This window comes from Buteo buteo, chromosome 2, assembly GCF_964188355.1.
Source record: "Buteo buteo chromosome 2, bButBut1.hap1.1, whole genome shotgun sequence".
Lineage (NCBI taxonomy): Eukaryota > Metazoa > Chordata > Aves > Accipitriformes > Accipitridae > Buteo > Buteo buteo.
The window spans coordinates 36933323-36958249 of record NC_134172.1 but is presented as its reverse complement, the minus strand read 5'-3'; the positions used below and the strand labels follow the sequence as shown (position 1 = coordinate 36958249).

The following is a 24927-nucleotide window of genomic DNA, read 5'->3' as shown; positions in this document are numbered from 1 at the left end:
AAAAACATAATTTTTAAAAAAAGAGCTAATTCTTATGCCTTTCCCACCTCATTTAGGTTTTCATCAGCATGTGGCAAAACTGATTCATGTATCTATGAAGACTAAGCATAGACTTTAGCCTTTGTCCTTCAGTCAAAGCCAAAATATAATAATTAGCATTTTGCAATATTCTGTGTATTCTCACACAGCAGTTTTCTAGTATCTGTGAAGGCAGGGAAAGCAAAACAAGTGGAGTCAGAGCAACATCTATTCCTGAAATTCATTAAATCTCACCTGAGTTGTCCCAGTCTCTCCTAACAAAGGCCTTTCTCTTCTCTTCCAGAAACTGGCTAGGAATAAGCCCTGCACTTCCTCCTTCTTTGACATGACTAGCCTAGGTGCGGTGCAAAAAAAAAAAAAAAAAAAAAAAATCATCATAGGTAACTTGGGAGAAGCATTTTCTCATCGACATGGTGTTGACTGACTTTCACACTGCCAGAGTTTCTCAATGGTGAGTGTTGATACATTTACTACTGAAACTTGGAAATTCAAACTTAGATGTGGATATTAAAATTCTGTCTTAGGTAACAACATCTTGCCATTGAGTATTAAAATTCAGGAAACTTAAATAAAATAGATGCAAGTTTCATTACTGGTTCCCATTAAGTTAGTAAGCTCCTATAGCCATAAACCTTTGGCATCAAAACCCTAAATGGAGTTCTATGGTTCTAGACATTGACCTCTCAAGTGACAAAAATCAAGACCTTCTAGTACACAGTACACTTATTTTGTATTCTTGAGCTGCTCCAAAGAGGTTACAGTGCAGCTTATTAACTGTCATTTCACAAACAGTGAATGCCATTAACACATGCCTAATCATGCCTTCAAGCTTTTTGCATTAAGTGACTACAGATTTAAAAATCTTAGTAACTTAACTATTCCTAGTGAGTGGCTGCATGGTGCTTAGTTGCTGGCTGGGGTTAAACCATGACACCTAGTAATGAAAGTTTGGCTAAGATTCTCTATAAAATAATTTCATGGCAAGCTCAATTCTCAGCAAGCTTAACACATACAAACACACAGTTACAAAATGTTACACTTTTCTTCTCCCTAACTGGTTGGCCTGCCTCTTGCTAACAGGAACTGTTTGATTTTCAACTTCTATGCTCTTACCTCTGACTAACTGATTTTTTACAGTTAGCAAGTTTTCTAGCATTTCTAGAAAGCACAAGGAAAAAAATAACTTTCTTTCCCAGTGGCATGATCTGCATAGCAATACTTGCAACACACTATACTTGTTTAACACATTTCATTTTTGCCACTGATGGAGTGTTTTATTTCTCCTGGACCCCCACAAGTTACAATTGAAGAATTTGAAAAGCAAGACAGAAGACAGCATATAAGCTAAGTGTCAAACTAGTCCAGAGTTTTGGAGTATCTAACTTCTGAAACTAATTAACTTCGCAGTAATAAATTTTCTGCCTTCCCTCACACTTTTTATTCTCTTTCTTTCTGTTACTACTGTCACTGAAAAGCAACAGAATTCAGCAACAGTTGTTGATGTACATTCAAATATTTTTGTTGCTTTTAAAGAAGTCATATATACATATATATATTGCTCTCAAGTAACGTTTGGCTCACTATTGCTTGTTGTCTAGCAAAGGGTGAGCAATTTAGGGGTAGAAAGGGAAATTAATAATGCTAAACTCTTTGCCTAGATTGCCACTGCCACTTACAATTTTGAGTATCTCGGTTGAGAAAAGTGTCTTAAAGGTTTACTCGTCCCACTTTCAAAGGCACTGATGATGTTTAATTGTGTGTATAGTATTTTGGAAAAAATAAAAATAGCATAAGCAGTGGATTACATTTCTACTGAAGGACTGAATGTAAAACTACAACCTTAAAGCAGGATGAACTGTTAATATTTCAAAGAGTGCCAAACACTTCGATTATGAACATGCATGTTACAGCTCACAGACATTGACCACCACTATAGAAATAAAAGATACAGCTTCTCCAAATAGCTATTCTCACCCCTCTTCAAATCCACAGGGTTAATTTCCCCCTCTCTCTCCTCAACTCTGAGCACTCAGGAAGGGGTCCACTTCTTCCACAGTTGCTGTCAGGGAAGGCTTACCAAAATTAACATAGTCAACCTAAGACTTTCTCCTAGAAACTGTCCACTTAAACTGGTATTGGAATGTCTAGGCTTATGATATAAGAACAAAGACAAATAAATAGCAGTAATAGCAAAATGAGTGTTACATACACAATTTATACCATTCAATTTTCTCCAGTATTTCAATTGTTAATATCTTGATATTAGCTTGAAATTGGATTGCAGTGTAAATATTTTTTCTTATATCTACTGTTAAATGGGAGTAGATCATAATTTAAAGAGTTTATTATTAAGACAATTAGTGAAACTTTTCAGGTTTTTATTTTATTTTTTTAATCTTTTTACCAACCTGCCACCAATTTGGATCTTCACGGTTTACAATCTGAAGAATTTCTCCTTTAGAAAATTTCAAACCTGCTTCTTTGCATGGGATGAGGTTGTCATTATATGGATTATAATCAAAATGACACTTCACAAAAACCTGAAATGTGTAAAAATTTACAAAGCTTAAACATTATAAAATACACTCTTACTAATTTATCTGTCAAACTGAAGTAATGTCTTTACCTACAGCATAAGAAGTTTGACATGACCAAAGTTGCATTTGGCAAGTAAAATACAATCTATGGAAATAACTGGCATATACCACTTGAGAGAGTACAATAATCAGCAGTGCAAACCTTGGCTGAAGGAGCTTCATGATAAAAATAAAAAAACAGCTGTTCTATTTGGACAATGTATTACAAAACACTCATTTTTGCATTTCAGCATATACAATTCAATTAGCATTCTGCCTTTAAAATACTTAAAAATATAAAAAATTCTCAGAATGTGAGCACTGTATTCAAAGCTTGTGGAATCTTAAGAATTTTGCTATGAACTCAAAGTTTTAAAACAAACAAGATATGTGACTGCTTAAGACTCAAATTTGATGCAGAGGAAGAAACAGTAAGTTGCATCAGTAGACTGGAAACATCTTTGACTTTTTTCTACCAGGTTGGGAGCAAAGGAAGCAGTGCACCTGCCTCAAATACAGCACATTCCCTCAGCATCTACTCAATGTAAGCATAGTCTATTATAGACGGGCATTAAGACCCACTACCTGAAAGAGTGTCTCATAAGATGTTTCAGAGGCACTGCTTTAGAGCAACAAGTTACTTCTGCAGTAGAGAAATCAACAGCCTACAGCAACAACAAAAGGATAAGGAATAGCCACCATCCAAGTTTCTACTTAAGTCACAGAATTCAAGCTCATCTGTTGAATTCAGTATGTTTCTGAATTCTATGAAACAGATTACTTGGAACACTGGTTGTGTTATAAACACACGCAGTTCACCGCAGTTTAGTGTGATTGTGGCTAGGTCATCAGAGGTCACTGGATGTCAAAGAGACATGCTTTATATGTAGTATACAAATGCTTATCAATCTGAGATTACTAATTATATTTTTTTAGGCAGGCTTATTAGGTGTGGTATTAATCTACTGAATAAACCCATTTCCAAAATGTACTTAAAGGAGAAGACAAGTATCTACATTTTAGCCTTCCTGCTAGCATTAAATACACAAAATAATCAAAATATGTCTAATCCAGAATCTTAAAATAATCTCATGCGATCAAGTACCAAGCAGAAGTTCTTTTGACAGAATTGTTAGAAATGTGCTACTGACCTGTTGAGGAATAACAGTGTCTCTGTAGCTGGGGAGAATCTTCAGAGTGACACTGCCACTAATATTTTTCAGCAGTTCCTGCAATTCTTTTGGATTGTTTCCAACCTCATGGCCATTCACCTCTTTAATAATGTCACCTACGTGCAGAAGACCTTGTCGATCTATCATTCCGCCATGAAGAATTCGTGCTATTACCAGATCATTGTTCTCAACTCTAAACGTAACACCCTGAAAGAGGTATGTGATATCTAGTTTACCACTGTTTGAATTTCAATTTCATTTTACCATTATCTCAAGCAAAAATATACAGCTATGGGATATTCTGTATAACCCAATGAAAACATACAGTAATAGTTACTACAGTGTAAGAGTTTCTAATACACTGATATGCATCAGGTAACACAAAAGTGCTTTCAGACAAGGTTTTCATACGACTGAACAATGACTGTATTGTTCTTGATTGCACGCAATCCTGTCGTTTTGTATCAGGACCAAACAGATGTTGTATTAGTCAGTTATGCTAGCAAGTCATTCAGCCTAGTGACTGCCTATTCACTATCCCAATAATTTCTTAGAGAGAACAGGATGGAGAACACACAAATATCTTATTTCAACATCTCAATACTGATCCCATCACCCATTAAATTGCACAACTTAATAATGGAAATAATTGAAACATAATGCAAGAAATCGGGCACATGCAAACGTTTTCACTCGTACTTTAAATAAAAGACAAACTCATCTTCAATTACTTACCAGTGGTTCTCCTGCTCTTTTGTGAATTCCAAGGATACGAATAGCATCTACTGGAACAATCTGATTGTTCACTGAAGCATTATTGACTTCTGGGCTAGAAGGAGGGGAATCGTAACATTTTGAAGCCACAATATCATGTGCTTCCAAGAGTGACTGCAAAGGAACAGAAAAAGCCATTTTTTAAATCATGAAATAACCATTTGCAAAAGGATTTAGTGCTGAATAACCACTGAATCTGCCCTTTTGGGACCAGATCATAAAACTCTTACTTCACATGGAATGGAGCAAAAATTGACATAGAAGTACTCACATGGACTGATAAGCCTACTGTCTTAGTAAATATGCTCTCTTTTGTAAATACAAATGCTTCTTCTTAAGGAAATATAGGAGAAATGTAACGAATTTGGGAGGAATATGTGATCTTGCAGGGAAGAATATAGAAAAAGGAGTACCCAAAATAGTCTTTCACCTAATGAGACAGTATCCCAGCAAATGGTTAAAGTAAACGAACAACCCACTGCACAAAAATGAAGATAACTCATCATTAGATACTCGTGTTTAATGTAATAAAATTTTCCTCCACAGTAATTTGGATAATTACAGGTATGCAAAGATTTCTAGCAATCTACAGAATGAGTGCTTTCTGCTTGCATAAAGCCAAGGCAAGATTCTAGCACCAAATGAATCCAAGTTGAAAGAATTCACTTTCTGGAAGACAACAGTTAATGGTGTTTTCACCAGTCCACATACGTAAATAAAAAGCAAAAGGAGGAGATCCAAATAAATATAATCATCTTTGGAAGACAATGCAATTTAGGCTTGATTTTCTCATAGAAGATACTTTAGGATTTAAAGAAAAGATTTATAAGACAATACATATAGGTAAAACAAGATCAAACTTGTGAAATTAGACAGTGGAGATATTCTGTCTTAAAGAGGAAAAGGGACACCCTATAGCCACCATATATAGTAGTTCAAGATAAAGCATCCTATAGCACAAAGAGTCTCACTGACAGAGAAAGGAAAAGAAGCAAGTAGAGGAGATGCCTACTAGGTCTCAAACAACAACATAGCTTTGTTTCAAACAGTGACCTGATGAGATACAGTCTTAAGTCAGATCACTGACTGGTGTCACATAAGTAGCTAAAAAGAGAAGACACCAGAGGGACTGTCACTGATAGTGACATGCACATGCCAGAGGAAGACAGCAAACTCCTAGAAAGCAGATCAGGTGAGCAGGCAACATTTAAGCAAATTTAAGAATTTTGCTATGCACTCTGCTCCAACCTTTTGTAAGCCATCTCCAGCCTAAAAGTTGTGCAACCATATTAGTTTAGTGCTAAGCTCAACACGCAAGCCCTCAAAGTGTCACAAACCTGAACAGTCATTTTAATCTGCCCATCACATGATGACTCTGCTGATACTTCAGCTTGAGGTTAGAAGGAGGTAGTAATTCACCTATTCTGCCCCTGCCATTAAGACTGTAAAGACAGCTGCTTATTGTGGCTGCTCTCATATTGTGGACATAAACCAAATCAAATTAAATAGGAAAAACAATCATTTATTTAAATCAAGCAGCTGTCAGATGGTAGCAATTTCTAATTCTTCATTATCCAAGACACATCCAATCCAGAAACTAGGAGAACAGATCTCTCTCTGCCAATGTTTGCAAGCAACATTTTTGGATCTTTCTACATTTCCAAAATGAAACCGACTAGCATCAACTACACATTTTAACACATTACCATTGACAAAACTAGGTAGATACACCAGTAGGATACTTCCAGTTTTCTCTTTTGGTCACATGCTAGAACAAGTTCTTCCCAAACTTTCTGGCTACAAACCACTAGATTTCTCATGGAGCCTTACACATAACCATGCTTGTACAGCTCCCTGCCCTTAATGGTCATATAATTTATGGATTATAATCTGATCCACAGTTAAAAAAGTCTGCTAAGCTAACAGTCTGTGTCATCCTTTTCAAATTAACATGCTCTGTGAGATTCTTCAGTTCTTAAATCTGATCCCATTCTACGTTCTGATCCTATTTATTCACTCAGTTTTATGGATAAGCATGAATTCTTTCAACTACTACTTAACCATCTCTCAATCACAAAATCCTTTTCCTGCTATTTACATGACGAGTGAGTCACAGAACTGTGACTATCAGGGACTGTACATTGCTGCCCACAATTATAAAATAATTTCTTTAAGAAAAGTCGTTTATTGATTTCCTTAAAACAAGCCATAGTTAACTTATTACCTTCCCATACCTAACTCTTGGTTCTGCAACTCAAGAATCTATACCAGTTTTACAAGACCGTTTCCAGCCACCCAGGTCACAGCATACAGTCCTGAAGAACACTTGAAGTCACCTGGCAACAGGGGCCATGTGTCTGTATCCACTACCGGACTACTCTCCAACATTTTATGTCGCTCAGCTACTGTCTTATTTCAGTAATATGGTTGAGTGATCTGAGAAATACAGTTGAATGAACTTCACTTGTTTCTTTCTTATGGTATCAGAAAAAGTGATATCCTGTCCTCCTGCAACTCCAGAGCTCCCCTGGAATCTGACCTTTCCCATACTGGTGCTGGAACACTTATAAAACCACTGCCAAAGTCTGCAAGACAACATGGACTGAATAATCAACAACCATAAAATGGTTCAAAGTTTCCTCCATACAGCATGTCTAAACAGGACCAGCTGATTATCCAAGACTGGATAACTGTAGAAAGGTTCTCATGACAAAAATGGGAATGTTGTGATACAGAGTTCTTCTAAATGCCTTGTTCTGACAAGAGATATAGCGCAATGGACACACAGTTCTGTGGCAGGCAGTATGGCCCTTTTGTGCGAGATACTGTCATAAAGTAATCCATAAACTTAGAACATATTGACTTCTTTACAGTAGTTTTCTGTGACTGTACTTATTTAACAGGTAAAAATAAATTTTAGAAGTAATTCAAAATTCAATAAACAAAGAAACATTAAACATCCAAGGGTCTCTACAGTGCTGAAGCCAAGTTCAAATGCAAAATTTGTTTTTCTTAAAAAAATTCTCAGCACAATCTATACATGTTACAGAAGCATTCCCTGCCCTATATGATAACTATTCCCCCAAGTGTGATCCAATAAAACAATTAAATTACAAATTGGGGGCGAGGGGTGGGAGGGGAAATACACAAGAGCAGAACAACTTTATGGTCCTGAATTCACAACTCCTTTCCTAACACTTAAGGCCTCAGAAGTACTTAAAATATTTCCGTTCCTCTTTTATGCACTAAATATGTGCTAGTCTTCTCTGACAATACTGTTTAAATATTAGAACTTAATAAATGGACTACAGGCCCCTAAAGTAGATGTGAAAAAAAGACATTTTTAAAGGCTGTTCTAGAAAAGTGAGGAAATCATTTAAGATCTTAGAGAAATCGGGGGGGCTGGTAAGGAAGCATGAATATGTGGGAAAAATAAACCTATAAATTAAGATCTGTCTAGGAGGAAACTTAAGATCACTTTTCTACATGAAACATTTTAAAGGTGTGATTAGCCATTTTAAAGCTATTAGAATAAAATGGTGGCTGCTTTTCAGATTACGTATTTTATTGCCAGCAGAATCTATTTAGGATGAATGGCTTGCATAATTCTTGGAAAGGTGAAAGTAACTGAACAAGTTCTTCCAAAAACAGCAGAAGTGATTCTTCTGCATGTTTAACCACTGCAACAGGGTGATACTTTTCAAGTCCTCCATCTTCTCTCAAGGCAAACTCTTTTACCACTCATGTCTTCTGCTCTCCAGCTACTGTCTGCTAAGACTTGCTATAGCCTTTTCTATGCACTGCATGTGCCAGCTGGTTCTTCAATACATACTGGCCTGATGGCCAGTCATTTTTGTTCACCAGCTCCTTTGGAACTTTTAAAATAAATGTGTAAGTTGCTTAAGCCTGAACTAATGGAGTAACCAACACCAGCATCATGTTGTGCCTCTCTGTAAATATGACCACTGAACAGGAATGAATGCCGGGTTTGCCTTAGTATTGGCTATTCATCTTAATTAAAATTCTTATTTGATCTCAGTCTCCTAGAGGCCATTTCCAGTCTCCACCACAAAGATTCTTTGCCCACTTGGTCTCTGGTCTTTGCCATCTCTCTCCAGAGATCAACGCTACAGTGCCTTTCAAAGTCAAGTCTACTCCAGCACTTCACTTAAATCCTTTTCATCTTCTGATTAATCCTCTTCAACTTGTCCGCTTTGTTTCTCAATCTAACACAATGGATCTTTGTTAGGTCTGTCACTGCACCATTTGGCCCCAGGTTCCAATCTTTTTGCGTTTTAACTACCAATTCCTCCAAACTCATCCTCTCGTTTTCCAGTACCAATTTCTGCTAAGGGATCAAAGACCAATTTGCAGGTTTATTCACCAGTAAGCCTCAAAATCATAGTCTTCAATCCCTTAGCTATGATACCCTTCTGGACAAATAAGAGCACAAGGGAGGCCAACATACTGCTCTTCAGAACAGGCAGAGGAACTGTCAGCACTCAGAATAGCTACTGCCTCAAAAGCTGAGCTCTTAAAGTGTTCCCTCTTCCAGCAGGCCACAACACAGCTTGACAGTATTTCCGGTGTTTATTTATGTTCAATGGTAATGCACCTCACTGCTATGTTTGTAAAATGTATAACTGAAAATTCAGAAAAACATGTGTTTAAATGCATATACACCAAAAATGTCTATGGGTCTATACCTGACTGCCAAAAGAAGCACATTTATACTGTGGCAAAAGGTTTGCTTATGTTCTTCTACAGGGTACCTATAGCTAAGTGCTAAAGTCAGCTAAAGCCTGCCTAGAAAGTCCAGAATCTACCAAGGATTTACAAACCCTAATCTTCAACAGTCAGTACGGAAGCTGGTAATAGAATGGCAGCTATGGAAAAACATCTGCCTTTGACAAGCATATGTCAAAACTTCACTTATGTTAAGTAAAGCAACAGGAGAGGGATGCAGAGTCTCAACTTAAGCTGCAGTGCAGACCGCATCATAGAAGAATCACATTCATTCACTCCACAAACTACATCTTACACGTGAGTATGAATGCCAACAGCTGAACCGAAATGCAGAATGGTCATTATCAGGAACTGAAACCATCTGGAAATGCTAAGGATGAAGTCTTCATGGAATTGTTATGGAAACTCCAGTCATATAGGAATATTTGTCCAAGATCTATAACAGAAACTCCAGTGGATTTTAATATGACTGAAGATATTCTTGAGGTGATACCAAAGAATAAAATCACACTCATTCTTAACCCCACATGGCTTCTGCTTTACCTTTCATTCAGAGTAAAATCCTACATATTAAAGTTTGCTACAGTTCAGGTTTTGTTTCATTATTATTCCTAGATTCATATGTTGACAGTGATACAGTAAGTAGGTAATGCACAGTAAAAAGGTGGTACCTGAAAATGAGGCTCCTTGAGTATTCCAACCAATTCTGCAATATTTTCATCTTTATTTATTAAGGGACTGATGTCTTCAAGAATTTCATTCACCAGCTCCAGGTTGTTATCACTGACAGCCTCAAGTTTAGAATCTTCCAGTCGCTCATGTGCCTGTAAGATTATATACATGAGACTATACTGTAAATATAAATTTTCAAGTAGTTCCAATTTAAAAGCCTTTTAAATAATTTCTTGATGCAACCTTTAGCAGGAAAGCCAGAAAAATTACATATAATATAATCTGTATATTTTATAACTGCTGAAGGATTTTGCATGTTTAACTATGTCACCCAATACACTATAAGCAGCACCTGTCAGAGATGCTTGTATGTCCTTATTTCCTATAACGTCTATGCTATATACACAAACAGTCCTCTGAACAGTGTAGTGCCTCATATCTTTTCTTTTTCAGAACGCTGTACAAGTACACCTTCTAGAAGAAGGACAAAAAGGGAACTATGGGATCTGCTCCAAAAAAAAAAAAGTCTACAAGAGAACCATCTACCCCAGGCTCCTCTCATTCAAAAATCTTCCAAACAGCAAATTCTAAAGGAAAGTCTGCATAACTAAAGGAAATGCTAAAGAAAAATCTGCAGCAAAAGTGGCTAACAGTATCCTGGGCAGCATAAAGAAGAAAGAGTGTTGCCAGAAGGTCGAGCTCTACTGAGGACTGGTGAGGCACACCTGGAGGTGAGAAGAGAAGGCTTGGCGGGGGTGGAGGGGATCTCATCAATGTGTATAAATACCTGAAGGGAGGGTACAAACCTTGTACCCTTGGAGGTACAAGGGAGGATGGAGCCAGGCTCTTTTCAGTGGTGCCCAGTGATAGGACAGGAAACAATGGGCACAAACTGAAACACAGGAGGCTCTGTCTAAACATAATGAAACACTTTTTCCACTGTGAGGGTGACTGAGCACTGGCACAGTTTGCCCAGAGAGATTGGGGCCTCCCTCCTTGGAGATATTCAAAAGCCATCTGGACACGGTCCTGGGCAACCATCTCCAGGTGACCCTGCCTGAGCAGGGGATTGGACCAGATGCCCTCCAGAGGTCCCTTCCAACCTCAACCATTCTGTGATTCTGTGATAACTTTTCATTTCTTTCTAGAGCTATTGCTGCAGACATAATCCTTTCCTAAACACTGCAGACACTTAAATTCATTGAAAGGTAGGAGCTTTGAGCAGCAAGAGTAACATCTCACAAATCTGAATGCTTCACTTATTACGGTAGTGCTGTATCATAAAATTAGGGAATAAGAGGAGGCCCAAAATAACTAAAATTCTCAATTCACTCAATTAAGAGTTATTTACAACACCGTAGCAACAAGAAGTTCAAAAAAGAACAATTGCTTTGACATGTAAAACCACAAGAACTAACAGATCTATCTGGGAGTCATCTATCTATACTTCCCATATACATAACTTGAAGGTATGTGCACATATCTACTTTCTTATTAGTGCTTTAAAACAGATGTTAAAATAAAATTTTGCTAAAACCAGAAAACTTTGTTTCCTGAAATCACCTGAGTATTAAATTCTGCTTCATATCTATAAAATGGTATTTCTGCAGGACTGATGATCAAACACTGGAAAGGCTAACAACATAGAGAAAGGCATTTCAAACATTTCCCAACACCAACTCGCACAATCCAAATGACCATGATTACAAAGTCATAGGAAGCTGGGCACCTACACACATTCTCCTTGATAAGGGAATGCTATTTTGTACATAATACATACAGTAAACAATATCCTTCTTTTAAAGTTTACTACTTTTACAGTAAGTAAAACCACAAGTCTATTTACTTTTAAACATACTCCAACTGCAAAACCTTTATAAGATTAGAGAATAAGGGTTACTTTCTTTCTCACTCATTTTATTTAAAATACTACCACTAACACAGAGTATAATCTAAATACAAATATCCTCATCCTTCACCCCAAAATCAAGGCCATGTATACACTAGGGAACAGAAAGTTTATCAGTGAACAACCTCTGATCCTGTAGTGCGTTGGAGAGTACTAGGATATGGAGTGGTATGTATAATTAAAAAAAAAAAAAGTATTACATAACTTAGATATTGCAATTATTTTTTTTTTCAGTTCAATTCATCATTTCAGAAACAGTGATACTGAATTGAGTCTTTTAATTCATTCAATATTTATTATACTTGCCAAGTGTTCAAATAGTAAGGCTTTTGCCTCCAACAATCTGACATCCTAAATACTGTACTCAAGTGTTTATAGATCACTCCTACGATGTTTCCTTGGTCAGGCTTAGGCATTCACCTAGTATGCTGTAGGCTATACTACAATAGTAAAAGCAATAGTGTGACTGCAGAAAAGCAGATAAAATTTTGAGGTTCAAAAGAACAGTTAATCCAGGAGAAGAAATTTTTGGTAAGACAGCTCAGTAGCAAAACTGAGTAATCATGCATGTTCCAATTTCAACAACTGTTTTCAAAAAAGCATAATAATTCTAAGGGCTAGTTAGGATTGAACATAAACCTTAGCACAGGAAAGACATGGACCTGTTGGGAGTGGGTCCAGAGGAGGGCCACAAAAATGATCAGAGGGATGGAACACCTCTCCTATGAGGAAAGGCTGAGAGAGTTGGGGTTGTTCAGCCTGGAGAAGAGAAGAACCCAGGGAGACCTTATTGCAGCTTTTCAATACTTAAAGGGGGCCTGTAAGAAAGATGGGGACAAACTTTTTAGTAGGGCCTTTTGTGATAGGACAAGGGGTAATGGTTTTAAACTAAAAGAGGGTAGATTTAGACTATATATAAGAAAGAAATTTTTTTATGGTGAGGGTGGTGAAACACTGGAACAGGTTGCCCAGAGAGGTGGTAGATGCCTCATTCCTGGAAACATTCAAGGCCAAGTTGGATGGGGCTCTGAACAACCTGTTCTAGTTGAAGATGTCCTTGCTCATTGCAGGGGGGTTGGACTAGATGATCTTTGGAGGTCCCTTCCAACCTAAACTATTCTATGATTCTATAAATGTCAGTAAATGACAGGAAAATATATTTTACAGTAATTACAGTTACTTCATCTTTGCCCTACCACTCACTGAAGAATGGAAGGGTACAGTAAAAGAACCCTATTCCAAAAAAGATCTGTAATTCCTACCTTGATGCCTTTATTCTAGACAGAAAAAATATGAAATTAACGCAATGTTAAAAGATTAGCCAAACTTTGCATTGCAAAATATTATAAACTAACTACTATGCTTATTGCTTGCATTTGTTTTTTTTAAGGACTGAAAAGAAAAATAAGCTTGTATGGCTCATGGCACATTTCCCTAAGTTTCTTTTTACCCTTTTTGGGATACTTTACATAATGATTAGTCTTTAATAACTGACTAATAAAGGAAAATTAAAAACTTTTATGTTTCTGGCCTGGTCTGAAATGAATCTGCTTAAATAATCTGACCATCTCAGGGTCCTGAGAATTGCGTATTCTGTTAAAACTAGCTCTTCTAATAGGAAAAACAAGTTTTACATATTTTTAGAGACAAATGGATATATATGAACTATATATATGTCACAAAATGTGTTGTCGTTTTGACCTTGTCCTTATTTAGCTCTGCTGGTTAGGACTGAGTTTTGGGGTTTAATTCTGAAATAATTACAAATCAAAATATGAATGTGGTCATGCCATATGACCACAATTAAAACCTTTCAGCATTCTAGATAAAGCAAGTTTATAGTTAAGAATCTGTTTCCATTACAAGCATTTTTTTACATCTGCTAGTCATTAAATTCCACATAATTGTAATTGGCCATTAAAACACAAATTCTTGATAAGAAAAAAAATGCTCTGCAATGAACATTTTCTTCATTATAAATATTAAATTAAAGATGACCTAGGTGGCGCATACTGAAGTTGGAAACAACTCTAAGTAAGAAAATGCTTATACTTACTCTAGTAAATTTAGTACACAAATCTTTCCCTCTGCAGTCATCTCACTAGCAGATGAGACACTTGTTATTTCTAAGTTCATTACTATGCAGTGTCTTCCGCTTACAACCAATTTTTCTGAACAGCTAAACAGAAGTAAATTCTTATATAAATTCTTATGAGAAGTTTTGCTTTCCAGATTTTTATACTGAGCAAAATCCCTGCACAACAATCCTTTAGCTTTACAGAGTATTTCATGCCTGCCCAGAGGGCATTGCTTTCATATGTCTATTCATATTAAAGAGACAGGTACATTTAAGTGAACTGTTTTTCTTCACGAAAGGAGCTTATTTTTATGAAGTAAGATTAAGAAAGAATGTAAGCGCTGTGTAATATTGACTGCATCTCCTACTGGTAAGATCACCTACATTTTAATTACAGAGTCCAAAGATTTTTTGTAAATATCACCTTACATATTTATAATTGATTGCTACCATCTATAAATTTTCATAATGCAAGACCAAACCTAAGGCTAGCCCGTGTCTCAGAGAGCTGACAAATCAAAGGTCCCAGCATTACTCTGAATGCAGGAAAGGACAGGGAGAGAATCAGGGCTGATCAGAAAGTCATTTTGAGCCAAAGACAAAAAGAAAACTTGTTTACACCATGGGAGAAAGAAGGTTATTGCTCTCACTTTTCATCTTTGGCAAAAAAGCTAGAAGTCACAAGGCATATGGGTTTTGCACACAACAGTAGTCACAAGACTATATTAAAACCAACTGCTTCTAATTTCAAGTATTTTGACATTTTCTTCATAAATAATGTTACCACATTATTTCTGCAGTCTCTGAATTTTTCTTCTTCCTCTAGAATCTTCCATATAACAATAAATCAGCGTGCACAGAAATTACATTATACCAAGTCTTCACCTTCAAGAACTCCTTGAAGTCTTTTAAAGATGTACCATACATAAAAGCCATTGTTAATACCTCAATCAATACTCAATGTTCACACAGTAATTTAAGAGTTAAAGTATTTCCAGATTCTACTCAGAGCAGCTAGTTTAAATACCTTAGCAAGTGATCTTACAATAGGGTTTTCCATAATTCCTTTAAGAAAAATCAGGTCTATTTCTTCAGCGCCTGTCGATGTTGGCAAATCAGTCAGGTTATCCAGGACCTGCTGCATGGCTGCTGACAAAACAAAAACAAAAAGTAAGTACTGACCAAAATAGACTTGCAAAAGCTCTGGGAAACACAATATTAACTTTAGAGATGTTAAGCAGCCAACTACATCTACTGAGAGGAAGTGGACAGAATGGAAAAAGAACTTTGTTTTGTTTGTTTGAAAGATGGAAATAAAAGATCTATCCAAATCCTTATCACCACAATCAACTTAAATCCAGGCCCTGCACATTCCTTTCAAGATTTGCTACTACTTAAAGATTGGGAAAAAAAAAAAAAAGTATAAACTATGTATAAGGTATGCATAATCTTCCAAATACATAAAAGCAACTCATTCATGACTCTCTTCATTTAATCTCTCTTTCAGAGGAAGCTTTCAGTCCTCACACATGTTCACATAGTACAGAGTTCTTGTGTGTTTGGGTGCATGTGCAGCAGCCCTTAGCTGGGATTACATCAGCTAGCCCCGAGCTTGCAAAGAACGTGTGCCAGCTTGGGCTGAGCACAAAAGGGGGCATCACTGGAGACAGTTATGATGTCCTTTGCAAGGTAAATGGTCATTCTTTCCCTGTTTTCCAACACATGACTAAATACTCTTAGCTTGCAGTATTATCTTAGTAGTGAATAACCTATACTGTTCTTGGTTTTAACTGTATTCTTTTAAACTCCTGGCAAGTTATATGCACATGCTTAAACAGACACATACACAGGTATACTGAAAAAAAATCTTCTGCCGAGATCTGCAACAAAAGCTTTAGAACAAGCACTGTGTACTCCAATGCTCTGCATGTTGCATAGCAGCATATATCAAGAGAATTAGAAAGCCTATATGCCCCTTCTCCCACACAGGAATTTACCCTTAACTTTGCTCATTGCTTTATAATGAAAGCTATTATGAAACACTGCACAGTAACAAAACAAACAGCATTTCTCAACACCTACTTTCTAATTGCAATTCTTCCTAGAAAATTCCATCCCAAGAAAAAATTTTCTGGCCAGTCTTTCTGTCAAGTGGAACTGACTTTTCAACAATCAAATCATCTTGTGTCCCACCTTTTAACTACAGCGGTGTATGTCAAAAGACTGCATTTTTAAAAAATATGTTTTAACCATACTTCTCGCTTTCAAAAAGTGAATCTTCTGTGAAACCATGAGTAGGAGGGAAAATGACACTTACTTTATGCCTTCAGATTTTGAAGCAATATTATTTCTACTTTATAATAGACTAAGTGCTGTTAGAGAAGTCACCAAATCAACCTGTAAGCAGTCCACATCTTTGTCAGACTAGTTATGTCCTATATCTTGACTAGTTCAGCTGCAGATGCAACTGCTTTGTTTCACGTTTTCTCAATTCCAGTTACAGATTTGTGACTCTTAATGCAGTCATGCAAGCTATAGTATTTGCAGAAGTAGACAGACGTTTCTAGCCAATTTATGTAGGGTACTAGATGCTGCATAAATACTGCAAGTGTTATAATAATAAGCTTTCTTTACATTTTTAACAGTTATGTAAATTGTTTTTAAGGGACTTCAGGTTAGCGGTTTTGTTCTTATAAATAATATGGGTAAAAATATAAATCTTCCTTCCGGTTAAAGCATGCATCTCAACTACCAGTTGCAATTCCAGCACTTGATGCTGACAGAGGTGTGCATGATAAAGACATTCCTTATATCTGTCCATGTTAATAAGTTGTTTCTTCTGTAACCTTCAGAATTCTATCTTAGAATGATCAAATTAAAAAATAAAATCCCTACATTAAAACTTCATCATCAAGGGGAAACTGTTGAGAGCAACATTAAGCTTCACAAGAATGACTTTCAATCTTTGTGCAGCTAGACAGGGTATTTTCAGATTAATATTTTATTTAATAAAGGTTTCACAAATTCTAGCATCAAAACTGCTTAAGTATATTTTAGCATTCTTGGAAAGCAGCAAACACCTTTATCAACATGCAGAGTTCAAATAATTCACAAAGGCAGACTTGCATCCCAGGTGATCAAAACCAAAACAAGCTGTTTTCAGAAATAGCTCCCTATTGCTGTGCATCTGATGGTTGCCTCCTCTCATGGCACAGCCATCATGGCAACAGTCTTCTTAGCATTAAATAATGCTGCCTTAATATTAGAAAGAAAAACAAAAAGGCAGGCAGAAAAACAAATCCCCAGTAAGTTGGAATAAGGCACCGTTACTCACCCTTGATTGTTTATGTTTGAACACAATGTGGGTCTCTATATTGCCTCAGTGTAGCTAGTAGTTTAAAAGGGAAGATCTTTCTAAGTAGTTGAATAAAAAAATAATACTGTTAAGTACCCCTTTATTTTAACCAGCTACAAGATTAAGTAAAAAATTTTTAGCATGAGAGAAAGCTTTAAGAAGCTTCAACAAAGTGTTTGCACCTGTTACCTAGTACATGGTAACTAGAAACTAGAGCAATGTTTATATGCTTCACAATGTTTCACTGCTTTACATTTACCTGGCAAAAAAATTCAGAACATGACCAAATGTTATTTTTCAAAAGGTCATCAAAAGCATCTTCCAACAGGAATTATGTCAGCTGGTTTATTTAAAAAGAATAGACAATACATGGGTACTTTTGGTAACGGGCTAGACTAAGCACTTTAATTCCAGTATTCTACATTTATTATGCAAGTCATGGGCCGGCTTCAAACGTAGTTCCCATTTAATGTGATATGCTAATATTACTCACATGTGAAAATAGCTTTGAAAGTCTAAGCAACATACATATTGACCTACATATGCCTTAGATATTCATACGTGTACTTTCGAACAATTTGATTTATCCAAAGACAAATTGGTGGTGGTGGTGGGAGACAGTTTGGTGAATGTATTATAGACCCACTTTTTATGTATCTATTCAACAGGCTTTTGTTTATTCATTTCTAGAGGAAAAAAATCTTATTAAAATACAAACAGCAGGAGATACGTTGTTTCCAGGCTTAATTATAATGACCTTTCAGAATAATGTAGATATACATGGAATTTCAAGTAGCAGTCTTTAAAACAATTTCACTTTTTTCTTTCCTGGGGCAAAGCCACCTTAGCTCTTTTAGAAAAGTATCTTATCTTTGAGCAGCAGGAATGAAAGCTGAAGATGCAAGTACTCATGTAGGAAAGTTTTACTTAAAAGACCAGGTCCTATCAACAAGAAATAGATGGAACTAAGGAGTTTAGAGACTACCAAATCTAAATACCCTATCAAAAATTGCCTTTTGAGCCTCCCATCTCTTCTCTGGCAAATCTGCCTTGAAATGTTGATAGAGGTTACTCACTGGGGGGAAGGCAAGGGGGAAGACCTGTAGAACTTACATTTAAGTCAGGCATACAAGAACTAAGCACTACAGTGAACAAACTGCATAAACCTGGCTCCTTATTGTTGAATACTTTGTTGTCCAATGAAAAGCAAATTGGTGCTTTTCCTTCAGTGGAAAATTAATTGGGTCTCTCTTGCCTCTCTCGTCCCATCTTTTGGAGGAAACTGGTAAGGAGAAACTGTCTTTGAGAGCTCTACCATGCACCTCCTTCTCTCTCTGAAGACAAGCCTTTTTCTATTTTCAAAGACCCATCTGGGTAAAATTTTAAATTCTTATCACAACACAAAAGGATTTGCTTTTGTGAGGACAGCATGACATAGGCATGGTTGGCTACAATGGTTAACAAAACCATCTAGGAACACACACATTACAAGAAACACACATTGACAACAGCCTCCAGACAAAACAGGAGGAACTGAGCAGCAGAAACAGGGTCTCAGTTGAGGCAAGGTGTTGAAATAAAGGTATTTTTAGGAAAAAGTGACAACAGAACTGAGTCTGAGCTGGGACTCCTAAGAGAAAATGAGATTACAATGGGCCACCCTCCACTCCAGCCCCCGGCTTTGGTGACAGGGAACATATACACACGTAGAATTAATTTCACAGTCAATTTTCAAAGAACATCTTCATAACCATAGAAGTTTAAAGCCTCAAGCAAGATTCAACAGGAGCATACTGGTCTGCTGTGTACATGCATCGAATGATTTAAGCCCACTATGCATATGACCCCATACTCAGAGAAACTAGTTTGTCATTTGAACCCCATTTCAAAAAGGGAAAGGGAGGGGGGAAGGAAAGGCATGCTAATTGATGTCTGGGGCAAACAGCGTGCATCCTGAGGCGTAAGAATACAGAAATCCCACTTACTAATGCAAAATTTACTAGCCAGAATTAACTCCTAATTCACATATAGCTCTTCAGACAACCACAAGATGCTTTGAAGGTTTAATCCACATACTGTACTCTACATACTTACATTAGTAAATTCAGATCAAACAGAAGTAAAAGATACTATAACTCTTCTCTTCTTGTACTTGTAAGAAAAAGACAGGTTTTGACCAAGCTCTCAACTGTGACTCTTCTATCAAATTTGATTTTACTCTTTCTTTCAGTGCCTAATTCTTATCTACATTAATTCTATGTAAAGGAAAGAGGAAGCATACATTTAAATAAATTTTCCAGATTTGCAGACAGAAGACAAATGTGTCACTCACTGGGGAAAATTAAAGCTTTCCAGAGTGAATACCTTGCACAGATTTTTTAGCTCCATTTCAGTTTATAAGTCTCCAAGCTTACAAACTACCAGGAATGAAAATAAAATTATGTGTAATATATTTAAATAAACATATGCATATTTATTTCCACATGACCTACTCATCCTGATAGGAAGGTATAATAAACACCTCAAGGACTATTGGTGAGGCTGGTGCTTCACACAAAGTCTAGAGAGTTAGATTGAAATCTTGTCACATACATAAAATTTGGAAACAATTTCTTGTGTGATTTAAAACCTTTTCAACAGGGATATATCCAAAAGAAAAGTTTTGCAAGACACCCAATAAGCATAGACAAAAGAAAATTCATTTGTAACTCATACAGCCCTTAACCAATGACAGTTGTGCATTTGTGTTTTCAAAAAAATGGATTTATGCTTTAACATGAAGTGGGGGAAAAAAAAAGTTATTTTGTATTGGCCACTTCTCTCCCCAGTTACAAATTTTAATATTTCTGGCAGCCTAGGTCTGAGAAAAGGAGTACCTATGAACAAGTTAACATTTTGAGCTAGTACAAACAAGTTCATTCACTAACAGACTATTGACCAAGAATATATGAAACACTAACAAAGCCCTCTGATACTGTTAGAGTAGATTTCAGAAACCAGGTTTTAAGATAGAAGTCTCTGGGAAAGCATTATGCAGTGAGCACATACAACATTATGTTTGCATTTTCACAGCCAGCAACTGTATTCACTGAGCACAGATCACATTTAGAAATACCTCCAGAGAAGTGCTATAAAAGCGATGTACAATTGCAATTTAGCCCCTCTGCTCCTCTATGCCAGGCTACAAATTAGTTACATAATCCCATACAAGGTATGCCTACATTGCTTATTGTAGTAGGATATAATGATACTTGGGCTCTCAAGCATCCACAGACTTCACATCTACCTCGGTGTGGGGTTTTATCCAGGCTATTTGACAAATAATTGCCAAGCAGGGAGTGTTGGGCCAATGCAGTTATAGCCCTATTGATAGCCACCTTAACTCAAGTACTTATTTTTAGGCAGCAGTCCACTGTAACATCATGTAGGCACATTTTCTAAACAGGTTCCCTCATTCAGTAAATACAGTGTATCTCCCCTAGAAAGACAGTAAGACTGCTTAATGAAGGAAGCTGTTGTCTGCAGCATGCACACTTTACTGACTGCAGAATCAGAGAAATGAATAGCATATATGGCAGTGAATTAGTAAAGGAAGGAGGAAAAGTCTAATTGACTTGATGTCAGAATGAATGTCCCTGTGGATATTCAAATTCTACTCACTGAATTTTTGCATGTTGAAAAGAAGTAACATAAATGCTTAGAAATGCTTACTAATTTTTTTTACTTCATTTTCTGCAAGTCTCCTGGCAAGCCAAGATTGAGCTATTTTAGCATAACTATAAATAGAAGCTCGAGCAGTCCCTACCCTTATCAAACCTAGCTCAGCTACATCTTACATGCCCATTTTTCATGGCTCTTAAGGTCACAAAAGCTATGGGGAAGAGCGAACAACCCTTCCCCATCCCAAACCCTGTAGCCATAACTTCTTTCAGGCTGTGAAGTTTGTCTAAATAAAGATGAAGCACAAATTTTCTGATGAACAGATGGACCTCACAGCTGCATCTTTTGGAAAGAAAAGCACTATTTTAAAATTATTTCAGCAAAGATAAAAAGGGAACAAAGCATCACATCTCCAAAACCAGCTGAATTAAAAGGTTGTCTTATTTGAATATATGTATCATGACCAACAGTAAGATATTGGTAAGAGATGTACTAAAATCCAGTACTAAGGATATAGTGTTAGGCATCTCTTTCTTAAAAGATTGTAAAGAAAAAGATCTCAATTGTAAAGTACGAAGGCAATTAACTTAACCGGATGCTCGCTAACTAAGCTTGATGCTTTGAAGCCTATACAGGTGTTAAATATTACCAAGTTTTCTGACATTTTTAATTACAGAAAGACTGATGCAAGCTTCAGTCAGAAATGATGATTAACTGAGGAAGACGTATACACAGAACTATGCTGAATATGTCTTCTCTGACAGAGAGAAACCTCTCAGATAATGGTTTAAATGTACAGATCTAAACTCACAGTTCAAAGTTCTCTGCAGCAAACAAATGGTAGGACAGCAGAAAAAACCTGCATGGCGATTCCTCTGTTGTAGTCTGACCCACCTAATGAATTTGCTTCTTCATTATGCTATTTGTGCCACACTGGAAGAGGAAAGGTTCACGAGATGTAATTATTTAAAAAGGTAATTCACTTTACCATACTTCTGCTTGAATAGTTTTCATGGTCCACTAGAAAAGTAGCATTTCTTACTGAATTACAGCATGTACAACTGTTTGAGAGTAATCAGTTAAAATAAATGATTACTAAAAGGTAAACATTTTCCTCCCAGGGGTACATTCAGGAAAATAATAGGATCAAGTTATGAAAGCTTAACTTCAGTGGCAAGGGTGCCCACGAGGTCTCTAATCCAACCTCATCGTCTAAGAAGGGACAGCTGTGTAAGCACACCACATCGCTCAGGGCTTTACCCACTAAAGTCTTGAAAACCTCCCAGGATGGAAACTACATAACTTCTCTTGGCAACCACTTCCACTACCTCCTAATGATGAAAAAGGTTTTGCTTACCTACAGCCTGAATTTCTCTTGATTCCATTTATGTCATCTGTCTCTCATCTCACTAGAACAGTTTGCTCACAGAAGTTGTGCAGTCTCCATCCCTAGAGATACTCAAAACCCAATGGACACAGTCCTGGACAACCTGCTCCAGTTGATCCTGTTTGAGCAGGGAGGTTGGGCCAGATGATCTGAAGAAGCTCCTTCCAACCTCAATGATTCTGTGATTCTGCAATTATTTCCTGGCATCCTTCATTCAGCTGGAAAGCTTTGCTCTCTATTATCACTCTTCTTAAACTTTGCTATATACTCTTTCACACCATGTAAATACTACCTTTAAATAAATATGGAAACTCATATTGATACTATACTGAAAGACAGAAATCTCCCTCTTTCTGTAATATAAAAGGTCCCAGTTTAAACCCATAAACACCATCAGCTCAGTGATGGATGTCTGTACTTCTCCAGGACAACTCAGGCAACATTCAAAAAGCTATGCTATCAGTGGTCATTTTAAGCTAAACATAAGAATTTTCACACCATTAAAAGAAAAAAAGCAGACCTATGCCTCCAAATAATTACTTTATGAATTTATACTAAATTGCTAATATGCTGTTTTACAGCTTCTAAATACTGTTCATCAGAAACTCAATAGCTACAGTAAATCTTTGCTGAACATCTGAACATCACCACTGCCAGTTGCCAACAAATAAATAAATTTACTTCCACAGTTTCTGAAAACTTTACACATTGCCCTGAATATATGAAGCTTTTGCTCTAGCTGACTATTTGCATTAGTCTTCCTAAAAGGCAGCATTAAGGAGCCAAATTTTGAAACCAGTTCCATTTCCCCTATAAATTGTGTATTATACAGTTATGATAAGGCACAGCTTAAAGGAGACCACTACTTTTCCTCTTGCTCTTACAAATGTTCATATGTTGCCATTTGGAACAAATAATCTTTGAGAAGATCTTTGAGAAAACTTCAAAACATAAGCATTTCTCTGCACCTGCCAAGTTACACAAATAGGAAGACCAAACATTCCAGACATTGAAGAAATTATTAAAAATCATTTAAGTAATCCAGAAACCTAAATCTGTTGGAGACAGTGGAGGTCTGTGGAAAGAAAAGGAGATATTCTGGACTTTTGAAAACCTTTACCTATAGCCTAGATGAGTACGGCTGTATATGCAAAAGCTTCCATTGTAGGAAAAAACCTAAGTGTTCCAAGAGGAGAGAAATTAAAAACCGTATTGTGCCTCAAATTACAAGCAGCAGTTGCGTTTGAAATAAAATACAGAATGAATTCAATGCAAAAGCTTCAACCACCATACAGCACAAACTGGAGTGTGTAAAAGCAAGTCAACTAAAAGCTTTTTAAAAAGGCCGAATTATTTCTTTTTTTTTTTTTTTTCAGTATTCTTACTTTTCAGCTACAGATGTTAGGAAAGAATGTATTGATGTCACACAAAGACTACTGTACTTTAAATGAATACTAGCATATGCCCCTGGAGAAGTTTCAATTTTGGTGAACAAAGACTGTACTCCCTTAGTTCTTCAACTACTTTAGTATTTTGGGTACTAGAGGATATTTTAAAACTGATTTTTAAATTAAGGTAAAGTGCATTCCGTGGATATGCAGTCTAAGATACTACTTTGTACCTGAAGTTTCAGCACGAATTCAAGAAGTTTCAGGATGTATCCTGCACTCCACTCAACTTATACAACAGGCTGAACTTAGTGGATCACATCAATCATCTTCGCTGGTATTTTGCAAGAAACAGCTGGATGAAGAAACTTGTATTCTCTGCAGTCACACAGGCAATTAATGCCAGTATTTATGAAGTCCAAAATGCCAGCATAACAGATGCAACAAAGTAAGTACAGCTTTTGAAGTATGCCTTTCTCTAAATCTTAATTTTTCAGCTATAATGTGCACCCTTCCAAATGAATCAAAGCTTTGTACCTCTGTATTTCTGCCACAGGACTCAAAATTATTTATCTGTTGTAGGGTGACAGAGCCTGGAGACAGCATAACTGACTGACAAAATACTAACAACATAAGTAAAGACCACAGTTATATACCCACAGGAGCAAGTTACATGTAACAAAAATCAATTCAGTTTATTGTACCACTTATTTTGACGGAAAAGTTGAGGTGAAGTCATGCAGAAACATCTATACAGTTTTATCCCATTGATAACATTACCCTAAGGCCAATTAGAAAACAATGAAGAGATCTTCCTAAATCAGTTCCCTTCTTCACACAAGTACTAAATTTAGATCTGAAGAGAAAATAGCAAACACCCTTCCAAAGGGAAAGGAGAATTCCACTTTAAGTGTTACATGCTTGCATCTTGTTACTGGTCTCCAATCAACACTGTCATAGCGGATAAAGTTGAGCTGTGAAACTTGGAGTTGTATGTTGTGCCCCACTTCTAAGAACAGGCACCCCAGGAGCAACAAAACCAGAGGTTCAAGTTCTGCTATGATGTTTCTTCAACCATTTGCACTTTCATCTAGGCACACTAACCAGGCATGTTTTCAAAGAACAAAGCTAAAATACACAAGGATTGTAAGGCACTCTACTGTCAGTGTAAA

At 36.7% G+C, this 24927-nt stretch overlaps 1 protein-coding gene and 1 long non-coding RNA gene across 3 annotated transcripts in view; one reads left to right on the top strand and one right to left on the bottom strand.

Annotated features, from left to right (window-relative positions):
- The window catches only part of PALS2 (protein associated with LIN7 2, MAGUK p55 family member), a 55361-nt gene that overhangs the window by 8149 nt on the left and 22285 nt on the right, over window positions 1-24927 (bottom strand). The window contains exons 2-7 of one of the 2 annotated variants that reach the window (XM_075050870.1): window positions 14993-15114; window positions 9979-10131; window positions 4523-4675; window positions 3767-3994; window positions 2448-2579; window positions 274-373 (exon numbers count right to left, since the gene is read on the bottom strand). In XM_075050870.1, coding sequence (XP_074906971.1) covers window positions 274-373; window positions 2448-2579; window positions 3767-3994; window positions 4523-4675; window positions 9979-10131; window positions 14993-15109 — 883 coding nt within the window. In that variant the 5' untranslated portion in view covers window positions 15110-15114. The remainder of the gene's footprint in view (window positions 1-273; window positions 374-2447; window positions 2580-3766; window positions 3995-4522; window positions 4676-9978; window positions 10132-14992; window positions 15115-24927) is intronic. The other variant, XM_075050875.1, reaches the window with a different exon arrangement.
- LOC142041767 (uncharacterized) lies at window positions 319-24058 on the top strand. The gene is made up of 5 exons (XR_012653547.1): window positions 319-490; window positions 3839-4003; window positions 9329-9604; window positions 10433-10710; window positions 23995-24058. It is a non-coding gene; the product is annotated as an uncharacterized LOC142041767 (long non-coding RNA).